We start from the raw sequence: 25784 nt of genomic DNA, 5'->3' as shown, positions 1-25784 counted from the left end.
AAGCGCAGTCGGAGGTTTTTCCTTGTAATAGAGAGAGACAAAAAGAAATAATATATGTGTGTGCGGCTCTCGTTTGCAACGACAAAAGACGGAAAATAAAAAGGTTCTCTTTTTCCCTCTTGTCTTTTCCAGCCTTTCCAGGAAAGCGGTAGGCGTAAGTACGTATGGACCACTGTGCGCAGCGCAGCAGCCTTGCGTCTCCTGGCGAATAAGCAGGTAATTTAATAACGCTTCAAAGGCATTGTTCGTAGGAAAAGAAGCAAGATTTTGCTTATTAGTGTGCTTAGGGTGTTTGCGGAGCGGCGGCTGCCTCCGCATATAAAGGGGTTTCGGCCAACCGCCGCCACATTCAACTGCCTCCGACCGACACAAGATATGCTGTTCCCACTGTTTGTGGCCTCCGCTGTCCTCATGGAGGCGGCATTTGCGACTCACCAGCCGACACCAGGTAGAAAATGTAGTTACAATTTTTTCATTCTCAAATTTATGGACATTTTTTTTTTAATTTTGTCGTTTTTGAATTCCATTTAAATGGTTTCAAATTGAAAAAATAAAATTAAATTCCTCACAAATCTGCAAATTTGTGCAAAAATTGTGATCAATTTGTTGTTAATTAAGTTTCTTATAAATTTAATATTATTTGGTGTCCTTTACTTTAATTGTATATTAACTATAAGATGTGGGTTTGAAAAAAAAATAAAGCTATTTCACTATTTGTTTTTTTAATGTTTCGCAGTAATTGTATTTTAACATTCATATTTTCTGTTAAGTCGAAAATATGGTTTTCTTGTTTATGATGCAATGATTACATTTTAATAATGTATATCAAAACAAAATTAAAATAATTTCCTTAATTGCTTTCATTAAATATCTCACCAGAAAACAAAAATTTGAAAAATTTTGCATGGATACTTTTTACAGAAATCTTAAGTATTTATTTTTTAATGGAATAGCTCAATAAGAATGTACAATTAAAAATTACAGAAGAGCATTGCATAAAGCATTGAAGTTTCAATAAAATTTAATTTTATAAAACACTTTATAGTAAAAAATATGCTCATTTCTTTAGCATCGGTTCCTATTATCAGTCCGTGCAGAGAAATTAATCACATTCAAGTACAAGTTATTAAATTTCCCTCCCCCGATTTAAACGTTGACGATTCAGGTAAAATATTTCTAGAAGATTCGCCATGGGTCAGCGCTGCTCATCAGGGAATCCGCCTTTCCACGTCCATCTTGCCACGGTTAAAGAGCTTTGCCGAGAAACGTCACCAAAGCCTGCTGCCCTACCACCCTGTGGTGCGTTTCCGCGGTCTTGGTGGTCCTGGCGAGGCCTGGCCTGACGCAGCGGACTTGATCGCCACCAGCTTCCGACCACTCACCGGCGATATCATCGTAAATCCAACCGACTTGGACGCGGTCATCGAGATCCTCAAAGAGGCGAACAAAGGTGCGTCCTCCTCCGATAACCGTAACAACCAAATTTAATTATGTTCTAATCAGCAGGGGCTGCTGCCAATTTTGACGCCGAACTAAAAGACGCCCTTAGCCTGAGTGCCGGAGATCTGTTGCAAGCCCTGGAAGCCATGTCCAGTAAGCAGGACACTCAGCCCAAGGGGATCAGGTTTGGCATCCGCCGAAGGTGAATAGACAACGCGCCGCAATTGAAGTAATACCTCACATGTTAATATAAATAGTCAATAATGTGTATGATAAAATATATGCATATTATCAGCAGAGTTACACAGAATAAAGTAACACTGATTCATTTGTCTGTAAATTTAATCTATAGGCATATATGACAACATAGAGATTATGTGTACCGATTACATAACATGAAATGTAAAAAAAATAAAAAAAATAATAAAAACACAAGTCAGCCAAATACAAGTTTGCTTAATTTATATGAGTGTGAAAATAATATCACTGAAATAATTGAGTATTGCTAAAGAGCTCAGATTTTATTTAATGTGAATGAAAAAATTAATGTAAGAGAATACTAATTACAAAGTTTAAAAACTAATTAAATTGCAGACTGAGATCAAAATTTATCAGATAAAATTCATTTATGATTTAGCGATTTCATTACAAAACAAAAAAATATTATTTTATTATTGGCATAAGAAAATTTAAGGAAATTTAAAATTAGGTATGGCATAACCACGGAAAATTTCTAGTAAACCAAATTCCATTCTATCACATTCCATTGTCTATGGAGAAGAAAAGAAATAAATGTGGCTAATTAACTTGTTAATGATTATAATGTAAGACTGTTGAAATATTTCTGAAAAATTTGGGACATTACTTCTTACCATACTTCTTGCTACGATTTGTTCCGAAATGCATTAAAATTTCTTTTACCTCTGATTTTATGTGCTAATGAATTCTGAACGTCCTGAACATAAAATAAATCTAATTTATAAAAATATTATCTTTCAAACACAAGTCAATGAAAAAATTATTTCAAAATTTTTTATACTGGCAAATTCTAGAAAATATTGAGAATGTAAACCAAATCCAAAAGAAATATTTAAAAACATATTTTATTTATGCAAAATCTATACAATAAAATGAAACATGTGGGCCAGAATTTCAAAATAAACAGCACAATTTCATGGATAACATTTTTTTGTGTAATACTTGAAGGAACATAGATAGAAACGTGTTGCGAGAGAAACGAACGCCTGCCGAATGCGAAAGTAGGCAACCTGTTGCTCGCGGCGATTGGGAGGGTTGCATACATCGAGGCAGCACTAATAAGAAGACGCCGCGCGCACAGAAAAATGGAGAGCGCGCGTCTGGAATTCGTGCTCGCATTTACCGCGCGGCGCCGACCGCGAAATGAATTCTAAGAATTGATTTTCGGAGCAAATATTCCTGGAATACAAAGGAAGGAACAAATTTGTCGAGATTTCCAAATGACTGAGTGTGCGCGCGGGGGCAATCAATCACATTTTGAGGAAAGAAAAAGTCAAAATCGTAATTGAATTTCTGAGAACATTCAAATTTAATTTCTGTTCAAAAAGAGAAAGGAGGGAGTCCCTGTGGGAACGAAAAATGGCAGCTGAAGCAAACCCACCCCTGGACCAGGGGGATGAACACGTGGCCGCGTGCCGCCCGCATTTGGAGCCCGCTCGAAAAAATGGTAATCTTACAAGAGGCGCGACCTATACACCACTCTCTCAGAATTAGGTTGGTATCCCGTTTTATGTCGCGCCTGCTGTAGTGGTTTTATGTCGCGCCTACTGTAGTGGTTTTATGTCGCGCCTGCTGTAGTGGTTGATAAAGAAAACCGGTATTTATAGCTCACAATTACCGGGACTGCAGGAAAGAATAAGGGCCTTTGGGATGGGTTCAGAAGGGGAAGACAATCTTAACTGATTGCAAAAGACGTGACCTACCACCAATGTACGGGGAAGGGGGTTGTTTTTATATGTCGCGCCTCTTGTAATGGTTCACTACAACAGGCGCGACATATGCAAGTATTCTCATGGTAGGTCGCGCCTCTTGTAATCGACCACTACAACAGGCGCGACATATGCACGCAACGCCTGTGGTAGGTCGCGCCTCTTGTAATCGACCACTACAACAGGCGCGACATATACAATTAATAATGCTAAAAAAAAAAAAAAACGAAAGCAGCGAGATTGTGTGCACACCACGAACCAGACCACCCCACAAACCGGCAACTCGGAGGTGGGCAACCCCCCAAGATTAATTTTTGCAGAAGCCGCGAGCGAGGGGTGGAGGCGCAGCGAGGTCGAGGACGTGGGGAAGGCCGTGCGGAGGGCGAGGACAAAAGGGCGGCTGTGTTCGTGGGGGGCTCCGCAGGAGCCCCCCCACGATCCCCGCCCCTTTGTCCCGCCCGGAGCCGGCCTTCACCACGTTCTCGGGCGAGCGCGCCTCCAGCCCGAAGCTCGCAAACCCACAACGGAGTTGCCCACGAAGGGAGTTGTCTGCAAAGGGTGTTTTGAAAGCAAACGGTGTGGGTGCCCACAACTCCCTTCGTGGGCAACTCCGTTGTGGGTTTGCGAGCTTCGGGCTGGAGGCGCGCTCGCCCGAGAACGTGGTGAAGGCCGGCTCCGGGCGGGACAAAAGGGCGGGGATCGTGGGGGGGCTCCTGCGGAGCCCCCCCACGAACACAGCCGCCCTTTTGTCCTCGCCCTCCGCACGGCCTTCCCCACGTCCTCGACCTCGCTGCGCCTCCACCCCTCGCTCGCGGCTTCTGCAAAAATTAATCTTGGGGGGTTGCCCACCTCCGAGTTGCCGGTTTGTGGGGTGGTCTGGTTCGTGGTGTGCACACAATCTCGCTGCTTTCGTTTTTTTTTTAGCATTATTAATTGTATATGTCGCGCCTGTTGTAGTGGTCGATTACAAGAGGCGCGACCTACCACAGGCGTTGCGTGCATATGTCGCGCCTGTTGTAGTGAACCATTACAAGAGGCGCGACATATAAAAACAACCCCTTTCCCCGTACATTGGTGGTAGGTCACGTCTTTTGCAATCAGTTAAGAGATTGTCTTCCCCTTCTGAACCCATCCCAAAGGCCCTTATTCTTTCCTGCAGTCCCGGTGATTGTGAGCTATAATTACCGGTTTTCTTTATCAACCACTACAGCAGGCGCGACATAAAACCACTTCAGTAGGCGCGACATAAAACCACTTCAGTAGGCGCGACATAAAACCACTACAGCAGGCGCGACATACCAACCTAATTTTTAAATACTGGTGTATAGGTCGCGCCTCTTGTAAGATTACCAATATAAATTGTGCTCGGATAGTAAAATATTTTATTGCATTGTTTTATTTCATTTTTAATATTTCTTCCTATTTTAATTTTCAGAAAGAATGACTTTTATTTTAATGCGAGCAATTATTACTATTTTACTTTTTAATTATTTTTTACTCAAGTAAACTAATAAATTATCAACTGCCTTGATTCGCTGAGAATGATGAAAACGAGTGTCGTGCAATTGTCGTTAATTTGCATATCCAGAGTATGTTGCATGTTAATTACATACATACGAGCCCGGTGGTTCCGGTTGTAAATTTTGGCTCCAACGACCGCGCGCCTGCCGCCACGCCCCCTCGTATAATTTGCCCGTTTCGAGCTCCTGCGGTTCGATTGCAGACCAAGGTCGCTTTCTCAAAACCTCGCAACACGTTCCGAGGTTAAATAAAAATATCAAAAACAAATTGCGTGGATTTTCGGTGTCACTTGCGAATTCAACCTAGGGCTTAAAAAAAGAAGATTCGTTTTCGCAAATTTCAGCAATCGTTTCGGGAGAATTAGAATACTTAAATATAAAATGTAAATTAATTTTGGCAGAATTCGCGGAATTTTTCAGCTCCTTCCACGTAAAAACCGCTGCGTCAATCGGTTGCAAAAACAAAATTCTTCTCCGCGTTTTCTTTTTTTGGAAAACGGCCAGGACCCACCCAGATTTTTGGCTCCAACGGGCACTCGTGCCACGCCCCCTCAAACAAAGCCCACCGCGAAATCGGCAGAGTTATCAGCAGAGTTACACAGAATAAAGTAACACTGATTCATTTGTCTGTAAATTTAATCTATAGGCATATATGACAACATAGAGATTATGTGTACCGATTACATAACATGAAATGTAAAAAAAATAAAAAAAATAATAAAAACACAAGTCAGCCAAATACAAGTTTGCTTAATTTATATGAGTGTGAAAATAATATCACTGAAATAATTGAGTATTGCTAAAGAGCTCAGATTTTATTTAATGTGAATGAAAAAATTAATGTAAGAGAATACTAATTACAAAGTTTAAAAACTAATTAAATTGCAGACTGAGATCAAAATTTATCAGATAAAATTCATTTATGATTTAGCGATTTCATTACAAAACAAAAAAATATTATTTTATTATTGGCATAAGAAAATTTAAGGAAATTTAAAATTAGGTATGGCATAACCACGGAAAATTTCTAGTAAACCAAATTCCATTCTATCACATTCCATTGTCTATGGAGAAGAAAAGAAATAAATGTGGCTAATTAACTTGTTAATGATTATAATGTAAGACTGTTGAAATATTTCTGAAAAATTTGGGACATTACTTCTTACCATACTTCTTGCTACGATTTGTTCCGAAATGCATTAAAATTTCTTTTACCTCTGATTTTATGTGCTAATGAATTCTGAACGTCCTGAACATAAAATAAATCTAATTTATAAAAATATTATCTTTCAAACACAAGTCAATGAAAAAATTATTTCAAAATTTTTTATACTGGCAAATTCTAGAAAATATTGAGAATGTAAACCAAATCCAAAAGAAATATTTAAAAACATATTTTATTTATGCAAAATCTATACAATAAAATGAAACATGTGGGCCAGAATTTCAAAATAAACAGCACAATTTCATGGATAACATTTTTTTGTGTAATACTTGAAGGAACATAGATAGAAACGTGTTGCGAGAGAAACGAACGCCTGCCGAATGCGAAAGTAGGCAACCTGTTGCTCGCGGCGATTGGGAGGGTTGCATACATCGAGGCAGCACTAATAAGAAGACGCCGCGCGCACAGAAAAATGGAGAGCGCGCGTCTGGAATTCGTGCTCGCATTTACCGCGCGGCGCCGACCGCGAAATGAATTCTAAGAATTGATTTTCGGAGCAAATATTCCTGGAATACAAAGGAAGGAACAAATTTGTCGAGATTTCCAAATGACTGAGTGTGCGCGCGGGGGCAATCAATCACATTTTGAGGAAAGAAAAAGTCAAAATCGTAATTGAATTTCTGAGAACATTCAAATTTAATTTCTGTTCAAAAAGAGAAAGGAGGGAGTCCCTGTGGGAACGAAAAATGGCAGCTGAAGCAAACCCACCCCTGGACCAGGGGGATGAACACGTGGCCGCGTGCCGCCCGCATTTGGAGCCCGCTCGAAAAAATTATGCATTTTGAGTTTGGACGCGCACTTACGGCAAAAGTGACACATAAGTGAAAATACATGCGGGCTGAATGCTCTCACGTTTACACCCTAGTAGTTGGTTAAAATACGGACCCTGATCTTAAATCATGTGGAGAATCACAAGTAAAATGCGGTTAATTTAGATATCAAAATTTTAAAAATAATGCAAAAGAAGGCACAAACAACAAAAAAAAAGCAAAAATTAATCAATATCTAAAAATATTTAAACTAGCAGAGTTTAAATTTTACAAATAAATTTATCTAAAACTTTCCAAAATTAATTCAAAAGTAACAAATTTTATGATTTTTAGGAAAATTGGCAGTTCTAGCAGATAAAAAAGTGAGCCGAGAAATAAGAAATAATCGTCGCCGTCCGTCGTTTCGAAGCCGGAAAACAATTAGCCTGGGGTGATGAGTACGCGGATAATATAATTTCCATGTCTTGCGCTGGGCGGGTGAATCACGCGCACGAAATATAAAGGACCGAACGAAAAGCCAAGAAACGAGCACCCAAGTAATACGGCCCGGCCGCAATAAATTCCGCACGGAATATAAAATAATAATAATTTTTCAGGTAGAGAGGAATAAAGCAACCTTGAAGGAAGGCTTGCGCGAGCGAGCGAGCCGAAGAGCTCTCGGGAGTAACGAATCGAACGTGAATATGATGCACGTGACGTCACGGCGTCTTCTCTCAGCGTCTTGTCCGGAGGCGATGCGGGGCTCAAGAGCGTCATGGATGAGTGTGGATCTAGTCATGGATTTACTAGGAAACATGAGTCCAGACACACACCCATCAAGTACACTCGAGCGCAGGATGATTCGGGCCGAAAGAGAGAAGTTCGTCGACACACGTGAACCCCCAAAATTTCAAAATTTGGATAAAAATTTAAAAAAAAAACTGAATTTAAACTTGAAATTAATTTAAATTAAAAAGAAAGAAATAAATAAAACTCTGGCTGAAGTTGGATGAGGGAATTTAAAAGTTCAGAAAAAGTTTCAAAGTGTTCGGCGAGGGATAGGATATATACTTACCTAGGCCGCGTCTACCTTTGTGGCTTCTTCTTGAGTTCTTCCTCGGAGAGATGCTCGCTGTCGAATGAGAAGGAGAAAATCACGGCCTTCCTGATCACGACTCGGGCTCGACGGTTGATTGCCCTCCACCGGCGTCGAGGGCCAATCGCTCCGAGCCGCCGGTGGATGCGGCGCCGACCATTGGCTGCAGCTTTGGCGCGTCGCGACTCTATTGTTGAATTGTTCTGTTGGCGGCGAGCGAGGGGCCCGTTCCCCCTTCCTGACTCATCGCGGCCGCTCGCGCTCTTGCTCTCGCGAACACGTGCTTTTCGCTTTTGTGCTCCGACTTTTTTTATATGCATTTTAATTTTTGCGTACAGAAATTTTATCTGAGACCGAATGAATGTCCTCGGATGGAGCTTTGAACTGCCGAATGAATGGTAGTTTTTATCGTTTTTCCATAATTAAATTTGAAGTAAAAATAAAGAAATTCAGAAGATTAATAAAAATTTCAAAATTAATTTGTTCACAATTTACCTGCACTTTGGAAAATCGATAAGTGATAGGAAATATAAAATAAAATACAAAATCTAATTTTGTTCATTCCGAAATATTGAATTTTTTATCATTATAAAGATTATAAAAAGTAAATTTCTTACTTATTGTTAGGCACGATATTTTAGCTTTAGGAACAAATTTCTTCCTCGCACAGACCTAATAATTGAACCTCGTTAAACCATCTCAAAAATTTAATTAATAGATTGTTTTATAATTCATTCAATTTAATATAATTCCATGATTTTATTAATTTTCTTAACTGGAAAAAGGATATAAGATTCCTTTAATTACTAAATACGCAGAACCAAAGTTTTGTACGGCAGAAATATGGATTCGAGATAAAGGAGACAAGAGATGAAAAAACTCATCCACGTGAATTTTTCGCCGCAAGGAAAGTGCTAAAAAAGTGTAACCACCTTGATTTATTTTTTTCCTGCTTCGTTTGAATACAGCAATCAGCCAGCATATTGCGATCTACTGAGAATTTTTCTTTCTTTCTTTCCACGATTCTTAAAAATGAAGCAAACCGAAGGAAAATTATAAATAAAAAGCGTGCGAGAGTTTGCTAAACGAGTTCCCCCTATTTTCGACTGACCGCTATTCACGTCTTTTTACTTTTTAGTTTCTCAAAATCAGCGCTGAAAAAATGCTGCGCCGGTTTGAAAAGGGGTGCATTATAACGCGCGATGCATTTCCTTTGATGGCTGCAAAAAGTAAAGCTGGTGCCCCTAAAATCTCACCGAAGGCCCCTTACTTGCGCACGGGGATTGCTGTGAATATGAATATTGTATGTAGGTACACACTAACACGCCATAAAAAGATCGTAAAAGCCAATTCAATTGCTAGATGGAATATATGAAAATGCGGATGCGGCGTGTGCAGATCGACGTCCTAAAATTTCCTTCGCAAATCCTTGCAAAGAAATCAAATATAATTATTTCAGAGTATAGAAGTGCAGACTTTTTTTTAACTCTGATAAAAATTAATTAATTGCTTCAAACTTTATTAATTTTAATATTTAACGTGTTCTAGCCATGTAGATTTAAATAATAGTTAATTGTTTATCTACCTATAATTTCATAAATAAAAAAATAAAAAACTGAGCTGTTTTTGGTATAAATAAAGTTTGATGTACTATTTTATAAAATAATTGATTTAACATCAGTAAAAATTTTTTAATAACATGTGTTTTTTTTAAATGCAATATGAAAATATTAAACAATTTATTAATAGTTTTCTTGCAAAATGATGTTGATTGTAAAAGGAAAAAATAAATTACAAATAATTTCTAGCTTGATTTCAGAGTAAATAAATTTAATTGTATTGTTGTAAAATCCAAAGTAAGATCACCGGAACAGATAATTATTGTGTGCGTACTATAAGTCTATAATATTCCTTATAACTTCGAATTTTTGTATGATGTACAGTATCTCATTTTTGGCACAGAATGCTTTTTTCGACTTTTTTAAAATAATTATATCTATAAACAAAATTTACAACGGAATTCACCAATTACCAATTTTCAAAGCTTTTTAGGAATTTTGCACATTTTGATCAAAAACTTAAAACACAAGATGATACCAGATGATACAAGGCGAGAGAGAGGTTATTTGCAGTGAAAATTATTTTTTAAATCAAATAACAAATAAGCTCTCATCTACTTATCTGAATTTCGTGAATTTCTTCTAAAAAGCTTAAATTATTTAAAACAGCCGGAACAAAATTCTGCAGCCCATAATGTGTAAAATTAACATTCTCCAAATTTTTGTTAAGTGTGCGTGTCTTTTCCTGTTCTAATTAGTGTAGAGTAGCGTCTTTGTCTGTGTCACGTTAATTAGAATTAGAACCAAAGTAATGATAATTATGAAAAAAAATTAAATGAAGATTGTGAGTGGAAAGTTTTAAAGATAAAAGTAATTTGACTTGTTTCATCAGGTTAGATTAAGTATTTTTTCTTACTAGAATTTATTTTATCAAAAAACTAAAATAACAGCTAGAACTTGTGATACATTCAGTATCTCTACATACGAAATTAAATTTTAATTGAACTAATTTATGGATGGATGTTCGTAAATGTTTGCCCTAAAAATCTGTGTCACATTTACTCTGCCAGCGCGCTTTTGATTATTTTAGCGTGTGTTCTGGAAGCTGAGCTTGTGTGCATCAGAAAATAATCTGGCAAAGCAGCTCCTTTGGCTTGCCTATTTTTCTGTGGATCTCTGCGAGAGAGCGAGCGAGCATCGGCAGGGGGATATGGCCCATTCAAGGTTGTGGAATTTGCGCGGGATATTTTTTTTTCTGTATACCTGCTCTATCAGAAAAAGGTCGTTGTAACCTGCTCGGTCTTCTATTGTAAAGCAGGCAGGTAGAGTAACGAAATGTGTCAGGTAGAAATCAGGTTGGAGAAGAGAGCGCCCCTGCTGCTGATGGATTTACTGCAGCGACCTTCATCCCCCGCAGGCACACACGCATTGTCCTCCTCCCCCATCGCGTGTAGGGTGCGGAGCAAACAAAATAATTCTCTCCAAAGGGCTGTAAAATCCGAAGGGGAGGAGAAGAAAAGGTGCATGCGAGGAAAAATTCCATTATTTTGGGCTCAGCGTTGCTTTTTCTCCAACTCTTGAGCGTTTCAGCCTGAGAGCGTGACTAATGCCCCGGGAAAATTTCATTTCTGCTCACTCACTGACCAGCCCTTCGTGTATTGAGTTTTTGTGTTTTCCATCGTTTCTATTATTCGAATGCTCAACGACCGTTGGGACGCGTCCCAATGTAATCCTCTCGACCGCTCTCTCCCCGCAGCTTATTTATTCCTTTTGCAAAATGCATGGGAAAGCGCACTTGTTGTTTTCTCATCCACTTTTCCCGCGTTTTCAAAAAAATTCACCTCGCTCACTGGCTAATTTAAATATCTATTTTTAAATATTATGTTATTTATTTTATGGGTAAAATAATTTGAAGTAGAATTTGTTTATATGTTTTTATCTAATATTTTAATTTTTATAAATATATTCAGTGTATTTACTTATAGGTAGAAATAAAAAATTAATAAGCAATATTATTGAAATCTAGTGTGATTAATGATTAAATTTTGTAATTAAATACAAGAAATAAGAAGTTTCAAAAAAAGCTAATGTATAATTAATTAGATGATCAAATTTTGATTTACTTATTACTTTCGCATCTGCTTCGTATTGTTAGATTTCATTGAAAAAGTTCCAATTAATACTGATCTATTCATAAACAAATTGATTTATTTTGGCATAAATAATAAATTTCTAAAATTTCTGTTGGTGACAGTAGCGGTCTAGCGGTTAATTTAATTTGCCAGAATAGAGCTTTTGACACTACCTACATATCGTCGCCCCATTCGATATATTTCTGATCATTAACATTTTAGCCACTGAGCATAATAGATGGAACAGTGGCGAGATTTTGCAGGAGAGTCAACCAATCGATGGGGCTTGGAATTCCATTTCATTGATTGATTCTTGATTGTTCCGTGAATTCCGAGAGACTCATTTCCTCCTCTTTACTTTACCTTCCAGCCATGTGTTGAACCGTGGAAAAAATTCGATTCAAAGAAATCAATAGGCGCTTCCAGTGGCGAGGAGGAAATGGGTTTTCAGCAATTTAGGCAGGCTCGCGTTTCTCAGCGGGACAAAGCGCTTCCAATTTGATTTGAATCACCCCAGAGAGCTTTTTGCCCTATGACCCGCCACATATTTGGATTGCTTGATCAGAAATCAAATTTTCATTGCTTCATTACTTTGATAAAAAGGGGAAAAAATTGGGCTTTCTATAAGAATTTATTTTATTTGATTTTTAATTAGTCAGAGTTTAATTCTTTGAATCGGTAAATCTTAAAATTGAAATAATTTATTTGAAATAATTTTCTTCTGTGTTCATATTTCATAATAATAAAGCAACTATTAAAAGTTTAATAATTATGAGATTAGGCAGCAACGAGCATCTTTATATTCGATTAAATTGTTTATTAAAATGGATTTTTGACTGAATGTATTTTTTTCCTCCCAAGGGCTACATTTTATTGTACAAATGCAAAGGTAAAATAAACATATAACAAATATAGTTATTTAAAATCTAAAATATTTACCTTTCATCTGGTTCTACATATTCTATAAAAATAGAATAATTTGAAAAAAAAAATGGGAATAAAAAGGTATTATATTAATTTAATCATTTATAATTAACCATAAATAATTTGAATAATTTAAACTATTAAATCTTTAATTTAAATTTTTATTTATAACCCAATTAAAAAAATAGTTTGTTCTTTTTCAAATAAACATATTATTTTAATTGTCTTGTCTATAAAATATTTACATAACGAGCTAACATCTTGTTTTAAATATTAATTAAAATCTAATTTTCATTTTGAAAGGCAAAATTAAATATTTGCGCATCATTTTTTTTTATAATTGTTGTGAAACAATTAATTCTCCCACGTGGAGGAGACGTAAATGAACCCCATAAAGTGAACCATCATAGCTTGATCACGAAACCCGCAAAGCGCCGAGCACGAATTCGATGGCAGTTTTTGCATCGAGGGCCGCATAAATGTGCGCATAGCGTTAGATGGAAGTGAATATATGGGTTGAGCTGCTATTCATTTTCGGAGAGAAGCAAAAACGAAAGAGCAGCATCAAGGCGGGCAGGCAGGTGCGATCATCTTTTCCTGCGAGCAGCAGCAAAAGACACACACCTGGCGATCGTTTCGTTTTCGCCAGGGACTGCACACACAAAAAAATGTAAGAGAAATAAGAAGAAGGAAACCTCACGCATGTATGAGAGCGAAATAATACTGTTGAGTGGGGCGACTCATCTCTGCTCTTTCGCTCCACATGCACGCGCACTTCTTTTTATAATAAAGTAAATTATTAAAACTTCTCTGCGCGACGACGAAGCATGGAACTCGATCCTTTATGCCGATTATTCGGGTGATGCTCTCTTACCTCACAAAAGATAATCTTCAAATTTTATTGGGCGAGAAATCGTGCAAAAATTAACTAACAATACGATCTTTTCTGCAGCTGACAATGAGTGTTATTTTATTTATAAATAAAAACGTTAAAAGCTTTGAAATTTTAAAAATGAAAATTAATTTTAATACTTAGCGGGTTAATGAAAAATACTTGAATCACTTATTTCCGTTTGAATCTGGATTACTATTTTATTGAAACGTTACTGAAATTTGGTACAAACAGAGCTATAAATATTTTTCATGGCTTTAAAAGGAAGTTTAGAAAAGATAACTTTGTCAACCCTTTTTTCTAATTTACAGTTGCAAAAGATTGCACAAATTATAAAACTGAATAATTTTTATTGACAAATTTGAAAATTTAAAAATTATATATTAAAGTAAAAAATATGGATATTAAAGAGTAAATATTTTTTAAATAGAAAAAATAGGACGCAATACGCATCAGGCATCAATCGCATCATGGTTTGCAACCCAATTTCATGAGGAAGAAAAGTAAAATAATAAATCGGCACAAATCTATTTTTATTTAAAATTAAAGTTTTAAAATAAGAACTCCTTTAATGAGCAATAACAAAATATGCAATGGTTTAACTGTTGTCTTGAGTTTATTACTTAATTTTATTGTTCCTTCATGACATATAGGATGACAGACCGCAATTCACAATCAGACGAGTGAGTTTGGTGGAGCCTATCATTTTTAGATAAATACAAAATTTAAGAAGAACAAAGCCCATCTTTCACTTAAAATCTTGCAACCCCTCAAAAACGCACTTCTCTTGAATTTCCATTGTACATTATTTTAAAATTCAATAAACGAGTGAAAAATAATACATTTTTTCACTTGAAATTAATAAAAAAAATGAATTATTTTTATTTTTGGGTAACTCAATCCAAACCAAAATCATTTTTACTTTTTTAAATTCATTTTGTCGTTAAACAATTATTCACAATAGTTAAATTTAAGCCATTTTTTTTATTTTTTAGTATTAAACTTTATCATGCGACCCAGTCGTCCTACCCTGCTGACGAAACCCTTTGTCACCAAGGCCCTGTTGCCGATTGTGCATGAGGTAAAACGATCCAACACTCTATAATAAAGCCCTCAAAGTGTTTGACTGCGGTTTCGCTCACGCTATTTCCTTGCCCGGAACATCAACGTGCATTATTTTCATAATGGAGGTGAGTCAGATTTTATCTGTTTCGGCGTGCAAGGAAGCAGCAGGTGATTTTAATTTTCCTTGTGTTGTGAGAGGCGCAAAAGTCGATGAACTCTCGCTCCCGAAGAAAAGTATAATGGCACACGCCGTAATCTGAAGGCATTCACACATAAATAAATAAATTTATAATTAAAACTTCACGTTTTAAGGGCAACATAATGGTTTTTTTTATTTAGAAAAGCTTTTGCTGGTCATAGAAGCTGCAAGGGAGTAATTTGAAAATAACCACTGACGCATTTTAGTTATTCCCTTGGCAACCTCCAATGATTTATAATTTTTATATATATAATTTGAAAATAAAATTTAATAGACAACATTAACTGGAGAAGATTGTACACAAATGAAATAATTGGCGGTTATTGCGATTTGCTTAAAATTAAATAAATACAATGCTTTTTTGTACATCAAATTCTGTCTACTTAAAATCGTCAACCGAGCATAAATACATAAAAAAACTCATCCTTGAGAGCGATTATCTAACATGTGGTATGAGAAAGATCAGTCAATTCGGAAATGAATGAAACAGTGCTCGCCTTTCTTCTTCCTTGCGGCGCTCCACAGCGAGATTTATAATCATATGACACAGTGTTTAATATTCTCACATGAAAGGAATGCATGTAAAGGTACGAGAGGGACTCAATCCAGTTGGTCTGATAACAACACACACACAGTGCTAGCAACACTTTTCCTGCCCAAAAAGCAGGTTCTTTGTGACAATTAGGCCAACGGATGTCAATTCCTTACTTTTTTTTTTTACAAAAACACAGACAAATTTTGTTTCTCTTTTAATTCTGTGATGAGAAGAGACTCTGATAAAATGTTACTTGGCAACATATAAGCAGCGATTTGGGGGTTGAATTAATTAATTGAGATGTAAATTGATCTTATTGTAATATAAAGTACTCTCGCAGTTTTTGCTATTAATTTATTTAAGAAAAAGAATTTATCGCAAACGCATAAATTCGTTTCTTGCCTTGCTTCGTAAAAGCCACTCTATGTGTAAACGATCAAAATCACCATAGGTGCGTGACAAGCCGTACACGCATGCATCAATCAATTACATTTTCAATTTCATCAAACGTCAATAAATTCTTTTGCTTATTGTTTCACATATTAGCTGATTCGGATCAGTCTTACTCGCATCAAAAGTGCCCAACTCCTTTCTATGGTCGGGTCAATCTGCCCCCTTGTCGTTGTGCAGATTATATATGATTTTTTATTTAAAACGCGACCGAGAGATCACATTATTCATTTTTGATTATTTGTGTATCTTTTAAAGAAGGCAGATTCCCAAGATCAGCAACCGTGTACTTTCCCGTCAATTATTTAAATTTATGTAATGTTGTGAAATATATGGTTTAGGCTCTGAAAACAACAATCAAGCCTAATTTTAAACCACAGTGTACGTATATCATTGCATCATCATTTCAATAATGGTAATTGGGGCCATTCAAAAGGCTGTCCAGCACAATAGTGTTCAGCCTAATTCAAAGGCCAATTAAAAGTTTTCCACTTTCCGAGTGACAAATCAATCAGATCTCCTGGAAATGTAAAGGGATGAACTGAAACGTACTCGGTACAAGCCAAACTTTTGATTTTTATTTTTAAAGATGGCACTAATTGTTCCTTTCGAGCCTTTTGAATCGCCCGCTAAAGTTTTTCTTTATCATTACATATTTTTCTGCAGCTAATTTATGAAAACATCAAACCTTACTTAGTTAAGTGGGAAAGGAATGTGAATTTGCACTAATTGTTAATATCAAGCTTTAATTCATTGCTGCCGGTTTGGTTGGGGGTTTTGTCGCCATGGAGAGAAGAGATAGTCAAGATAAATAGATTATTGGGTGAAGACAATAAAGAGCGCGTTTCTATCATTATCCTGCCAATCCTGTTTTGTTTCACCTTTGTCACAGTATAAAAAGAATTTTGTAATTGTAAAAGTGAGCATTTGTGAGCCAACATTCGAAGATAATATATGTAGTACTAAATTGTTTTTTCACACGGCTGATGTTGGTTGTCCCTGAAAGGGTCACACCCTTTGACCACCTTTTCAATTTAGCGTCGGAAACCACCGCGGTATTGCCGTACAGAGTAATATAATAAATTTTTTCATGTTTGTGTGTAGACCCTAAATTTAATGACTATCAGGTGGTTCAGAAGTGTGTTTGAATGTGTAATTAATTATGCAATTAAATGGTCCACCCTGCGGTTAATATTAACATGACTTGCGAAAAAGTGGTTTTCACATGTGGGTGCTGGCCTCGTCGAGACCTGTGCTCGAAGTTCTGTTCAGCTCGGAGTGATCTGGACTCTGCGACCGACTGGAGCTGCTTGAGTCGGACCAGTTTGGAGGCGGCGGCAAATGCACACTGAATGGTGGTGAATCAGTCAGCAAACCTGACCTGCAATTAAGGAACAGTTAAAAAATATTCTAAATTTCCAGAATAAAAATGAAAATTTGTGAAATATTTAAAAAGATTAGAGATGTCAAATTATAGTTAGTATAATAGGTTAAAAGTGTAGAAACAGAGAGTATTTTAAGAGACTACATTGCAAAAATTAAAGAAGACAAACACTTGGTTCAAACAAAGGCACAAATTAACAGTCAAACCCAGACCATATTTATTATCATTAAAAATAAATAAACTTCCAAAAGTGTTTTAATTCAAGCAACACAATTTAAATATCTGCCATTCTAAACTAGAAATTTAAAAATCAGGCTAATTTCTAAAAAATTAAATTTTAATTAAAAAATGACGTAAATATTATTACTTCATTTTGCGTTTGATTAGTAATTTACAATAACTTACTTAAGTCCCAATATAAAACTGTTTTCTTAAAACTTATCTTTTTTTAAACAAGATTTAAAAAACAAGAATTAATTTGAACATTTCATTCCTTGTCTGCCTTAAAAATTCTGACTTCTGACTAATTTGAGTGAATCATCCTGCCGGATGAATCACCACACACGATTAATAAAATCTAATCAAAATCACCTTGACCTCCTAGTGGGCAGTGTGAGGCTTGTTCGATAGCCATTAGCTGTGTTGGGCGTCACGCTGTGTGGCCGCCTTTGCAGGGTCATCGTCTCCTGGGGTGGCAGAGGCGCCGGCTCCTGGTCCAATTCGTGAGCGCTTTTGCAGTTTTCGCACTCGCTGCGGTAGTCGTCGTTTTCATCCGGGCAGCTGCATGTGCTGCGGTTCAGGGCGTTCATTGCCGCCAAGTTGCTCTCCAGGGCGGCGGCCATCATGTCTCTGGTTTGCTCCACATTGACATATTCAACGACTGACGAGCCTGTCGCCACTTGGACATCTTCGTAGAACGCATCGGAACTGGAAATGCATTAAACTTTTAGCATAAAGGTTAGTTTTTACTCTAATTGTAAAAAAAATTAATATAAATTAAAACGTTCTCCTGGAAAATTCTTAAAGATGGAATATCCTAAATACACCATAAAAGTTTTTTTTAAACTTTTGCAACTTTTTTCACTAATATGAATGCCTTGCCTAGATAACAATTGGCTTCAATAATACAAATAAAAATACCAAAAATGACTTTGTCTCGAAACAAAAAATTGTTCTATGGCAATCAGACCATATTGTTCTTAAGGACTCCTTCATTAACATAGTCTATTCTGGTCTTTGCAGCAATTAAAAGGAAATTTTAGCAACCATTTTTGTAGATTTCATTTGACTGTGCCAATAAGTGAATTATGACTCTTCGTCATTTAATATCCAAGTCAACAATCATATAAAAAATGTGGCTTTATAAAAAGAGATTGTGAAATTAAAAAAATAGCTTAAAATATTCCTAAAATAGGTTTAAAAAAAACTCATAAAATATTATAACAATTGAATTAACTATTCTAAAATGTAACTTAACAAACCTGATAGCCTGTTGATTTTCAGGCTCGGGGTTTTGCCCTGCAGTCGGAAGGGCAACTGTAAGCATGTCCACCACTTGGGGAGGTCTGTTGTTATTTGCAATGGCCATGCGGGCAGGAGCGGCCGCTTCTGCCTGCGCAGCGGCCACGGCCTCCTCGTACGGCGGAGGAGCTTCTCCTCTTGGGAAGTAACTCTCTGGTGGCTTCCAAAGAGCAAAGTTGACTCGAGGATCGGCGTCGTAGGGGCAGTCGATAGAATCTTGCATGTAGCCCATTGAGCCTGGGAGATAACCAATGCTGCCAGCGATGTAGCCAATACTGGCCATCGAGTGGTCCTCCTCGGTCAGCTGCCGATTTTGCCGCCCTGAAATTAAGAAATAAAAAATGAGGAAAACGATTCCATCTTAAATTCGGTTAAATTGTTTTTAAAATATGAATAAAGTTATAAATAATTAAAAAAAGTTGTCTGGGAGAAAATAAAACATAACTGGAAGGTACATTTGATTACTAAAATTTATATATGATCAAATAAGAGTGTTGAGGAAATATAAAATGTGGAAAATTTTGTTAGTGTTCAATAAAAAATCAAATGAAATTGAAAAATATTATATTATATATTATATAGGGGTTTATTTTTTAAATTTGATTTAACTTTCAGTTTTTATAAAAAAAAATATTTTTAACGTTAATTTTCAATGATAAACAAAGGTTTAAAATGAATAAAATTGACCTAATATCAAATTCCTTGTTATATTTGACCCTATTTTACCAAGATATAACATAAACTATCAAAAGGTGTGCCCAGATGGGTCTAATAAATAAATAATAATAAAAAAAAAAAAACAATAATGATTTAACTAAAAATGAAAATAAAGTTCATTTTAAAGTGGATTGATGTGTGTCAGGCTTCAAAGTTATCCTTTTTTTACCTCTAATTTTTCTTTTCCGCAGCCTGTGCACCAAGAAGAAAAGCAGCGAGACGGAGAGGATGATCATAATGACACAGGCCACCAGGCGCATGCCAAGATCATCATGCATCACATCGTTCTTGTTTAGAGTGTCGTCCAGGCAAATGAAGTCACAGCAAGAGGCACCAAGCCTGAATGACTTGCAGTCCTGAGCATGAATTAATTTTGATTAGGGCAATTTAAAGCTAAATCATTGATTTGTTTTCTTACAGGCTCAACTTACAGATTAAAACATTTTTTTTTTAAATTAAAATTCAGTTCATTTTAAAATAATTAAAATTTTCTCACACATACATTAAATTTAATTGTGAGTGAAGCTCTATAAGAATTTCATGGTGTACAAACATTTCGATTCCATGGAATGATTAAATTATTCAAAACTCACCATGGGTGGTGAGCAGAGAACTGCTTTACAGAGCTTTGGGGCTCCGTTGTCGCACACACAGAGGGTGCACGTGTCTGGTCCAGGTACATAGTGGATGTCTGGGGCCACCAGACGCCCATGCATATCAACGCACGGCTCATTTCTGCCCTCTGAAATATTTATTCAATTGACAATTAGTAAAAAGTTTAGGCCAAATAATTTTTTATTTAACAAAATCGACTCTTCTTTGTTTAAAATTAAAAATTATAATAATAGAGAGATGGAAATCAACGCTGGGAATAAATTTGCCGAGCCGATAGTTCAGCTCCGGTGACCTGCAATACCTGCACGTCTAATTGGTAGGCCATTGTGCAAAACGATAAAGCGTGTCTGCAACGCAAACATGCATGCCGAGTTGGAAAATGAATTTATGCAAGCGCTGCAAGCAACAGCAGCCGCCGACAAAAGAAAGAAATAAAGAATTGTGCCCCGACAGTCACCTCTGGCGCGAATAAAAAAAACTCAATCAAACCCACGGCGTCGGCACAAAAGAAACTGGTTTGAACGAGTTGTGCTCCGCTTGCATTCAATTTTTCATTTTCTTTCACTTCGCCACTATAAATGATGCACACCGAAATGGTATTTTCGTATCAACTTTCAATTCGTGCATAACAAGCATTTCGCCAGCTATGCAAATAATTCGAAACGGCAGACTGTCTGAAATGAAAGCAATTATGACAGAATAAATTGTGCAATCAAGTACAAAGAGTTTTACTGCTAATGAGCTTTTTTATAAGTTTTTCAATTCCGGATCCGGGACCATTTTGCACAAAATTTATTTCCCCAAAAGGATCTTTTGCATTGCAATAAATTAATATTTTTTTTTAATAAAACATTGAATTTTTGTGCGTTATTTGAAAAAAAGGCACCAACACAAACAAAGATTTCCCTCAAACTGGCGAGGTAAAAAACCTCATAAGCCGCACTGAGCTTTGCATAGGGAACTATTAAATACCCAAGGATCACAAGTCAATGTTTTGTGAAATTCTCATTCATTAAAATCATTGAATAATAGAGCGCTGGAAGTTGGAAATAAAAATAAAATGTTTATTCTATTAATCAATAAATTAATTAATTAACATCTGATAATTGGGTAAAATTGATAACCACTATTAAATAAAAATTAATAAAATAATATGAAATTTGTTGCATAATTGGAAGTTAATTTTTTTTTATTTTTATAAATATTTTTTTTTACATTATATCAATTTTTTTAATATTATTACGTTTTATTTTATTAATGAACTGTAATTAATTTTTATGATTGTTTTTTAATATCATTTAATTTTTAAAAAAATAATCTTTCGGATTTATTATTAATAATAATAGTCTTGGCAGCATAGAAACGGAGAAAATTTCTTTGAGCAGATAATTAGAAGTAAAATTAGCATAGAAAATTTAATTCAATTACATAATATTCAACTAAAAAGCAGAAATAATACTCATCAATTAATTGTATTTTTTTTAATGAGATAATTATTCAAACCCAAAGATAAATTTAACCCGTGCATTTATCCAAACGAGATTGCTGCGGTCATCACCTGCTGCAGGCGCAAAGCTTTACAGTTAACCAAATAAGCAAGTGCCCTCACCAATTACAATTCACACTTTATGGGCGCGCGGGATTGTGAGCCAAATGAGGCGCGTCTAACTGTTCGAATCACGCCAACCTCGAAAGCAGCAACCCGCCCTTAGCAACTCTCTTCGCGGCGCCTATTTCGCTGGCCAGGCTCAGGAACACGCCTTGGCGAAAAGTACACATTCGCAATGACAGGCGAACAAAGCAAAAGGTTTGTTGGCCCGTGGGGCGGATTCAGGTCAATCGATGCGTACCTGAGGCGCCGAGCAGAAGGGCCAGGCACACCAGCAGGCTGCTCATCCCGTGCCCACCAGCCCCATCACGCTGCGCCTCAAATCATCCCCCGGTGTGGGTGGACGCGTTTTTTCAAAGGGTTGTGTCTGCTTCGCTTTGCTTGCTGATGTTGATCGATCTGCGAAAACCTGGTCTCCGCTGCTCGGCAGGCAAGGCGAGTGGATCGCCCAACGAATCGCAGATGTTTACATTCGCGAACCTGCGCAACGAACTCTGCGCCCGCGTACCCACTTTAGTTTGAAAACGCCGCGAGAAACACGTGCAGCGGCAAGCAGGAAAAAGTAAAAAAAAAAAATCAAAAAAATCAACTTGCACATAAAACGAAAAATAATGTACAGTGCCCACGAGATGATAAAAAGTAATATTTCCATAAACAAAATAATATATTATAATAATGTTTAATCAAAGTATTAAATAACATTTTTACTGTTTCAATAAAAGTAACCCTCATTTTACTAAACATAATTTGAGCTGCAGATTTTTGCCAGGAGCTAAGAGCAAAATAAAAAAAACCCTTGAAGAAAGCGGCAGTCGGAAGAATCAGGCAGTCGTCTAAACTCTATCTGAGGCGAAGGTTTAATCTCAAGATTCGACTTTTTAAATTCAGATTATGGGAATTTTTGTTTCGCAATTATATTAATTAAATTTTAGGCAAAAATTTTACAATCTTCATTTAACTGCTATATACGGTCATAAAAGTTGACCGTTTCCTAATATTTTTCTTTGAAAATTAATTGCTAGATCCACTGATTTAACAGGGACTAACAAATGAGTATAAGCAGCAAAAAAATTTATTGCTCAAATTATTGAACATTTGATGGCAAAGGTTATTTTACCTCTCAAAATATTAAAGAGAGGTTGGAGAGATTTCAAGTGACATATAGTTCTGCGTTTGTCCGTACGCAAAATCGTAGATGTCGTACTAGCCTAAGCGCTCGCAAGCAGCGTTCTCCGTACAGCCTTTAGCCGATTCCTCAGACTACCAATTCAAATTTGAAAGCGACACCTAACTACTAAAATAGTAATAAAAAATTATATTAAGACTAAACAATATATTTTTTTTTTTTGCTAAAATATTGTTCCAAAATTGTCAATTCATGTAAAGGGAATTAAAAGAAAATCATATTAAAATTATGATTAGCCCCTTTTGATGGGAGCTTCAGAGCTTATCTTAATTTATTATTTGATTATATTCTCATATCATTATTGTTGAAAATAAATTAGGGAAATTATTTCCCTTAGGAATAAACCAAATTTTAATTTTCTTTTCCAAATTTTAATACATTTTGTTACTCTGATTGGTGATGCTCGCTATATTATTTTAAGGAAATTTTTATGTTCAGCTTTAAATAAAAACACTTATATGAGAAAATAATTACACGAAGTACTTTTGTCACCCCTCCCAAAAGTTAGTAATTGCATCACGTGCAGCTTAAAAAACAGGTGCATGTAAAAGTAGACCTCGAGATGCAGATTAGGATTTTAATTTATCGGCACAGTTGGCTCCCCGCTGCAGCAATGAGCGGGCGGTTGTGTTTTTTGGTCTTTGCGTTTCTCCCCTTTGGAATCGCCCAGCTTGAAACTGGTTGTTAAAAAATTTTCACTTAAGTAGTAATTTTGATTGATATTTTGCTTTTAATTTAAATAATAATAATTATGCATATTTAATTTTTTCTTTTTATACATTTTTAAAGCTGGTCGAGAAGCCAGGTGGGCTCCCTATGGGGAACCTTATCAGGAACGGGTGGTCAGCATGCTTCCCGGCACTGATTTCCCGCCTTCCTTTCCTCCGTGGTCGCCTCTGAACCCTTTCGAATATCCGCCTCCAGCGCCTCCGTCAATTCCATTTCCATACGGCCCTCTTGCCCAGTACTATCCGCCTCCACCGCCTCCGCAGCCGCCTGTGGTCATTCCTGTTGTGGCCAATCAGGAAAAACAGGAGCAAAATTCAAAGGTAAATTTGATTAGGAAAATTTTTGTCTGACCAAATAAGCACTTTTATGAAAATATGATTAACACAGAAAATAAATATTGAACTATAAACAAAATTATTCATTTCTTATTTGCAGGCAGAGAATTGAAAATCAAAGTCAAATTTTACCATTCACTGTTCTCTCCCATGCGCAGAAAGGTTTACAAACCACTAGTAATTTACAAAAAATTACACGTACGTCCTGTCAAAGATAATTTTTTTGCAATATCTTTGTGAAATAAAATTAATAGTGAATTAAATTAATTGAAATATTTAATAATTTATTTCATAGCTATTTTTTCTTATTTTTATTGAAAGTAAATTTTTTTAATTGACGAAATATCAAATTAAACAATTTTCCAGGACTTGGACGTTGGAGTTTACACCGGCATGGACATTCCCTGGACTCACATTCCTCCCTTCAGCACTACCTACAAAGCGGGACTGGGAGCCCAAACACCTCCACCCTTAATGGGCAATTACTATCCTGCGCCTACTTACCCGCAGCCACCTGCACCTCCAGCGTATTACCCACCACCTGCCTATCCCTCTTATTATCCACCACCACCGCCACCACCGAGTCAACCCTTCGCATGGCCCTACGGATATGGAGGACTTGGTCACTGGCACCCGAGGTCAGCCCAATATCCAAACAACCTGATGCGCCAGCAGGGCGGATTTGGCATCAGGAGAGATGACGATGACGTCAAACTGACTGTAAATCCGAGTTTTTGAACTTCTTAGGTACTTTTCAATAGTTCCACAAAAAAGGCACAGTATTTGAGAAATTTGGATGAAATTCAAAGCATTAAAAAATATTGTGTTTGAATTGATGGGTTTGATTTTTGAGTCGTTATATTGTTTCGTGAAGAAAAAAATAATATTCTGATATTTTAAACTCAACATAGGCAACCGGCGTTACAGTGATTCATTGCAAGTAGACTAAATTTCAGTAATAAAATCTTAAATAATATGGTTCTGCTGTCAAGATAATAAAATTGTAAAAACAATCCTTTTTAAATAACTCAATCTGATTCTTTTTTCAAATATTCTAATAACAAAATAAATCAATGATTGATTAATTATTATTTTATTTTTTAATTTGAAATCATTAAATTGAAACTTGGATTATTTGATGAATTAAATTATTAACATTTTATCAATTTCCAGATGCACGTACCAAAGGACGGTCCACCTGGTGGTGTTTTGGTCATGGAAATGAAAGCCAACGTCTATCGTCCCGTTTATTAAATGTATTTTCATGACAAACTTTCAATCACTCAAATAAATCAATTCCAAATGACGTAGAGAAAAATGCTCTTGTGATTTCTGCCCTCATCGCTCTCTTCATATTGGAGATTGCATTAAGCTGGTAGCAATCTGGTGCGGAAAAATTGCATATTGCACGGTTATGTACTTGGGGCGAACCTTTCAGCACCAACCGTACTACAATATATTGAATAATGCATTAGTTTCCAATGCAGAGTGAGAGAGAGCGATGATGAATCAAAAGAAAAATTAAATGCAGATGAGTCCGCGGAAAATTTGCATGTTATTAAAAAAAGTGTCGGGGAGCCTCTTTTCTCTCCTCGAACGGATTTTTGCGCGCGACGTGCGCATATTTAATTTTTTTCCCCGAGTTAAGCGCGATTTTTCCCAGCGTCGGCATACAAGGTGAGAAAAATTCATTTCTGCAGCGATGGAAATAAAGCGAGAGAGGCGACAGATGGCCGTGGGTGACCCTTGACGCTCTAACTGCCACTGCTGGGAAACATGTCATGCATCACTCTAATTGCTCTTGCATTTTAAGCAAAATGGTTCGGAGTGGAAATTCTGCGACGTGAAAGATGTGACGCGGCACCGATTGCGAAAAGGTTCCACTGATTTGCATACAACTCCACACTCCAAACATACTTTTTAGACTTGGTGCTT

At 36.5% G+C, this 25784-nt stretch overlaps 3 protein-coding genes across 9 annotated transcripts; 2 read left to right on the top strand and 1 right to left on the bottom strand.

Annotated features, from left to right (window-relative positions):
* The first annotated feature begins 356 nt into the window (after positions 1 to 356).
* On the top strand, positions 357 to 1876 carry LOC132205230 (uncharacterized). 4 transcript variants are annotated; one of them, XM_059634177.1, is made up of 3 exons: positions 357 to 448; positions 1184 to 1450; positions 1504 to 1876. In XM_059634177.1, exons 1-3 carry the CDS (start codon positions 376 to 378, stop codon positions 1644 to 1646), a joined length of 483 nt encoding a protein of 160 aa, XP_059490160.1. In that variant the 5' UTR covers positions 357 to 375; the 3' UTR covers positions 1647 to 1876. The 4 variants fall into 4 exon arrangements, with proteins under 4 accessions (XP_059490160.1, XP_059490158.1, XP_059490157.1 ...); XM_059634175.1 differs by having other exon boundaries at positions 360 to 448; positions 1181 to 1450; positions 1507 to 1876; XM_059634174.1 differs by having other exon boundaries at positions 360 to 448; positions 1181 to 1450.
* Positions 1877 to 15640: 13764 nt separating this feature from the next.
* Positions 15641 to 22064, bottom strand: LOC132205156 (integral membrane protein DGCR2/IDD-like). Of its 3 annotated transcripts, none has more exons than XM_059634053.1 (6): positions 21841 to 22064; positions 19969 to 20117; positions 19545 to 19731; positions 18619 to 18979; positions 17735 to 18064; positions 15641 to 17134 (listed from the first exon to the last, which is right to left on the bottom strand). In XM_059634053.1, exons 1-6 carry the CDS (start codon positions 21884 to 21886, stop codon positions 16975 to 16977), a joined length of 1233 nt encoding a protein of 410 aa, XP_059490036.1. In that variant the 5' UTR covers positions 21887 to 22064; the 3' UTR covers positions 15641 to 16974. The 3 variants fall into 3 exon arrangements, with proteins under 3 accessions (XP_059490036.1, XP_059490035.1, XP_059490037.1); XM_059634052.1 differs by having other exon boundaries at positions 17729 to 18064; positions 21841 to 22063; XM_059634054.1 differs by having other exon boundaries at positions 16969 to 17129; positions 17729 to 18064.
* Positions 22065 to 23366: 1302 nt separating this feature from the next.
* LOC132205132 (uncharacterized) lies at positions 23367 to 25165 on the top strand. Of its 2 annotated transcripts, none has more exons than XM_059634012.1 (4): positions 23367 to 23465; positions 23575 to 23834; positions 24216 to 24569; positions 25023 to 25165. In XM_059634012.1, exons 1-4 carry the CDS (start codon positions 23399 to 23401, stop codon positions 25101 to 25103), a joined length of 762 nt encoding a protein of 253 aa, XP_059489995.1. In that variant the 5' UTR covers positions 23367 to 23398; the 3' UTR covers positions 25104 to 25165. The 2 variants fall into 2 exon arrangements, with proteins under 2 accessions (XP_059489995.1, XP_059489996.1); XM_059634013.1 differs by having other exon boundaries at positions 24216 to 24596; positions 25023 to 25162.
* Positions 25166 to 25784: the final 619 nt, after the last annotated feature.

The sequence above is a fragment of the Neocloeon triangulifer genome, unplaced genomic scaffold (genome assembly GCF_031216515.1).
Source record: "Neocloeon triangulifer isolate White Clay Creek 2 clone unplaced genomic scaffold, ASM3121651v1 ptg000002l, whole genome shotgun sequence".
Lineage (NCBI taxonomy): Eukaryota > Metazoa > Arthropoda > Insecta > Ephemeroptera > Baetidae > Neocloeon > Neocloeon triangulifer.
This window is presented reverse-complemented; position numbering and strand designations above follow the sequence as displayed.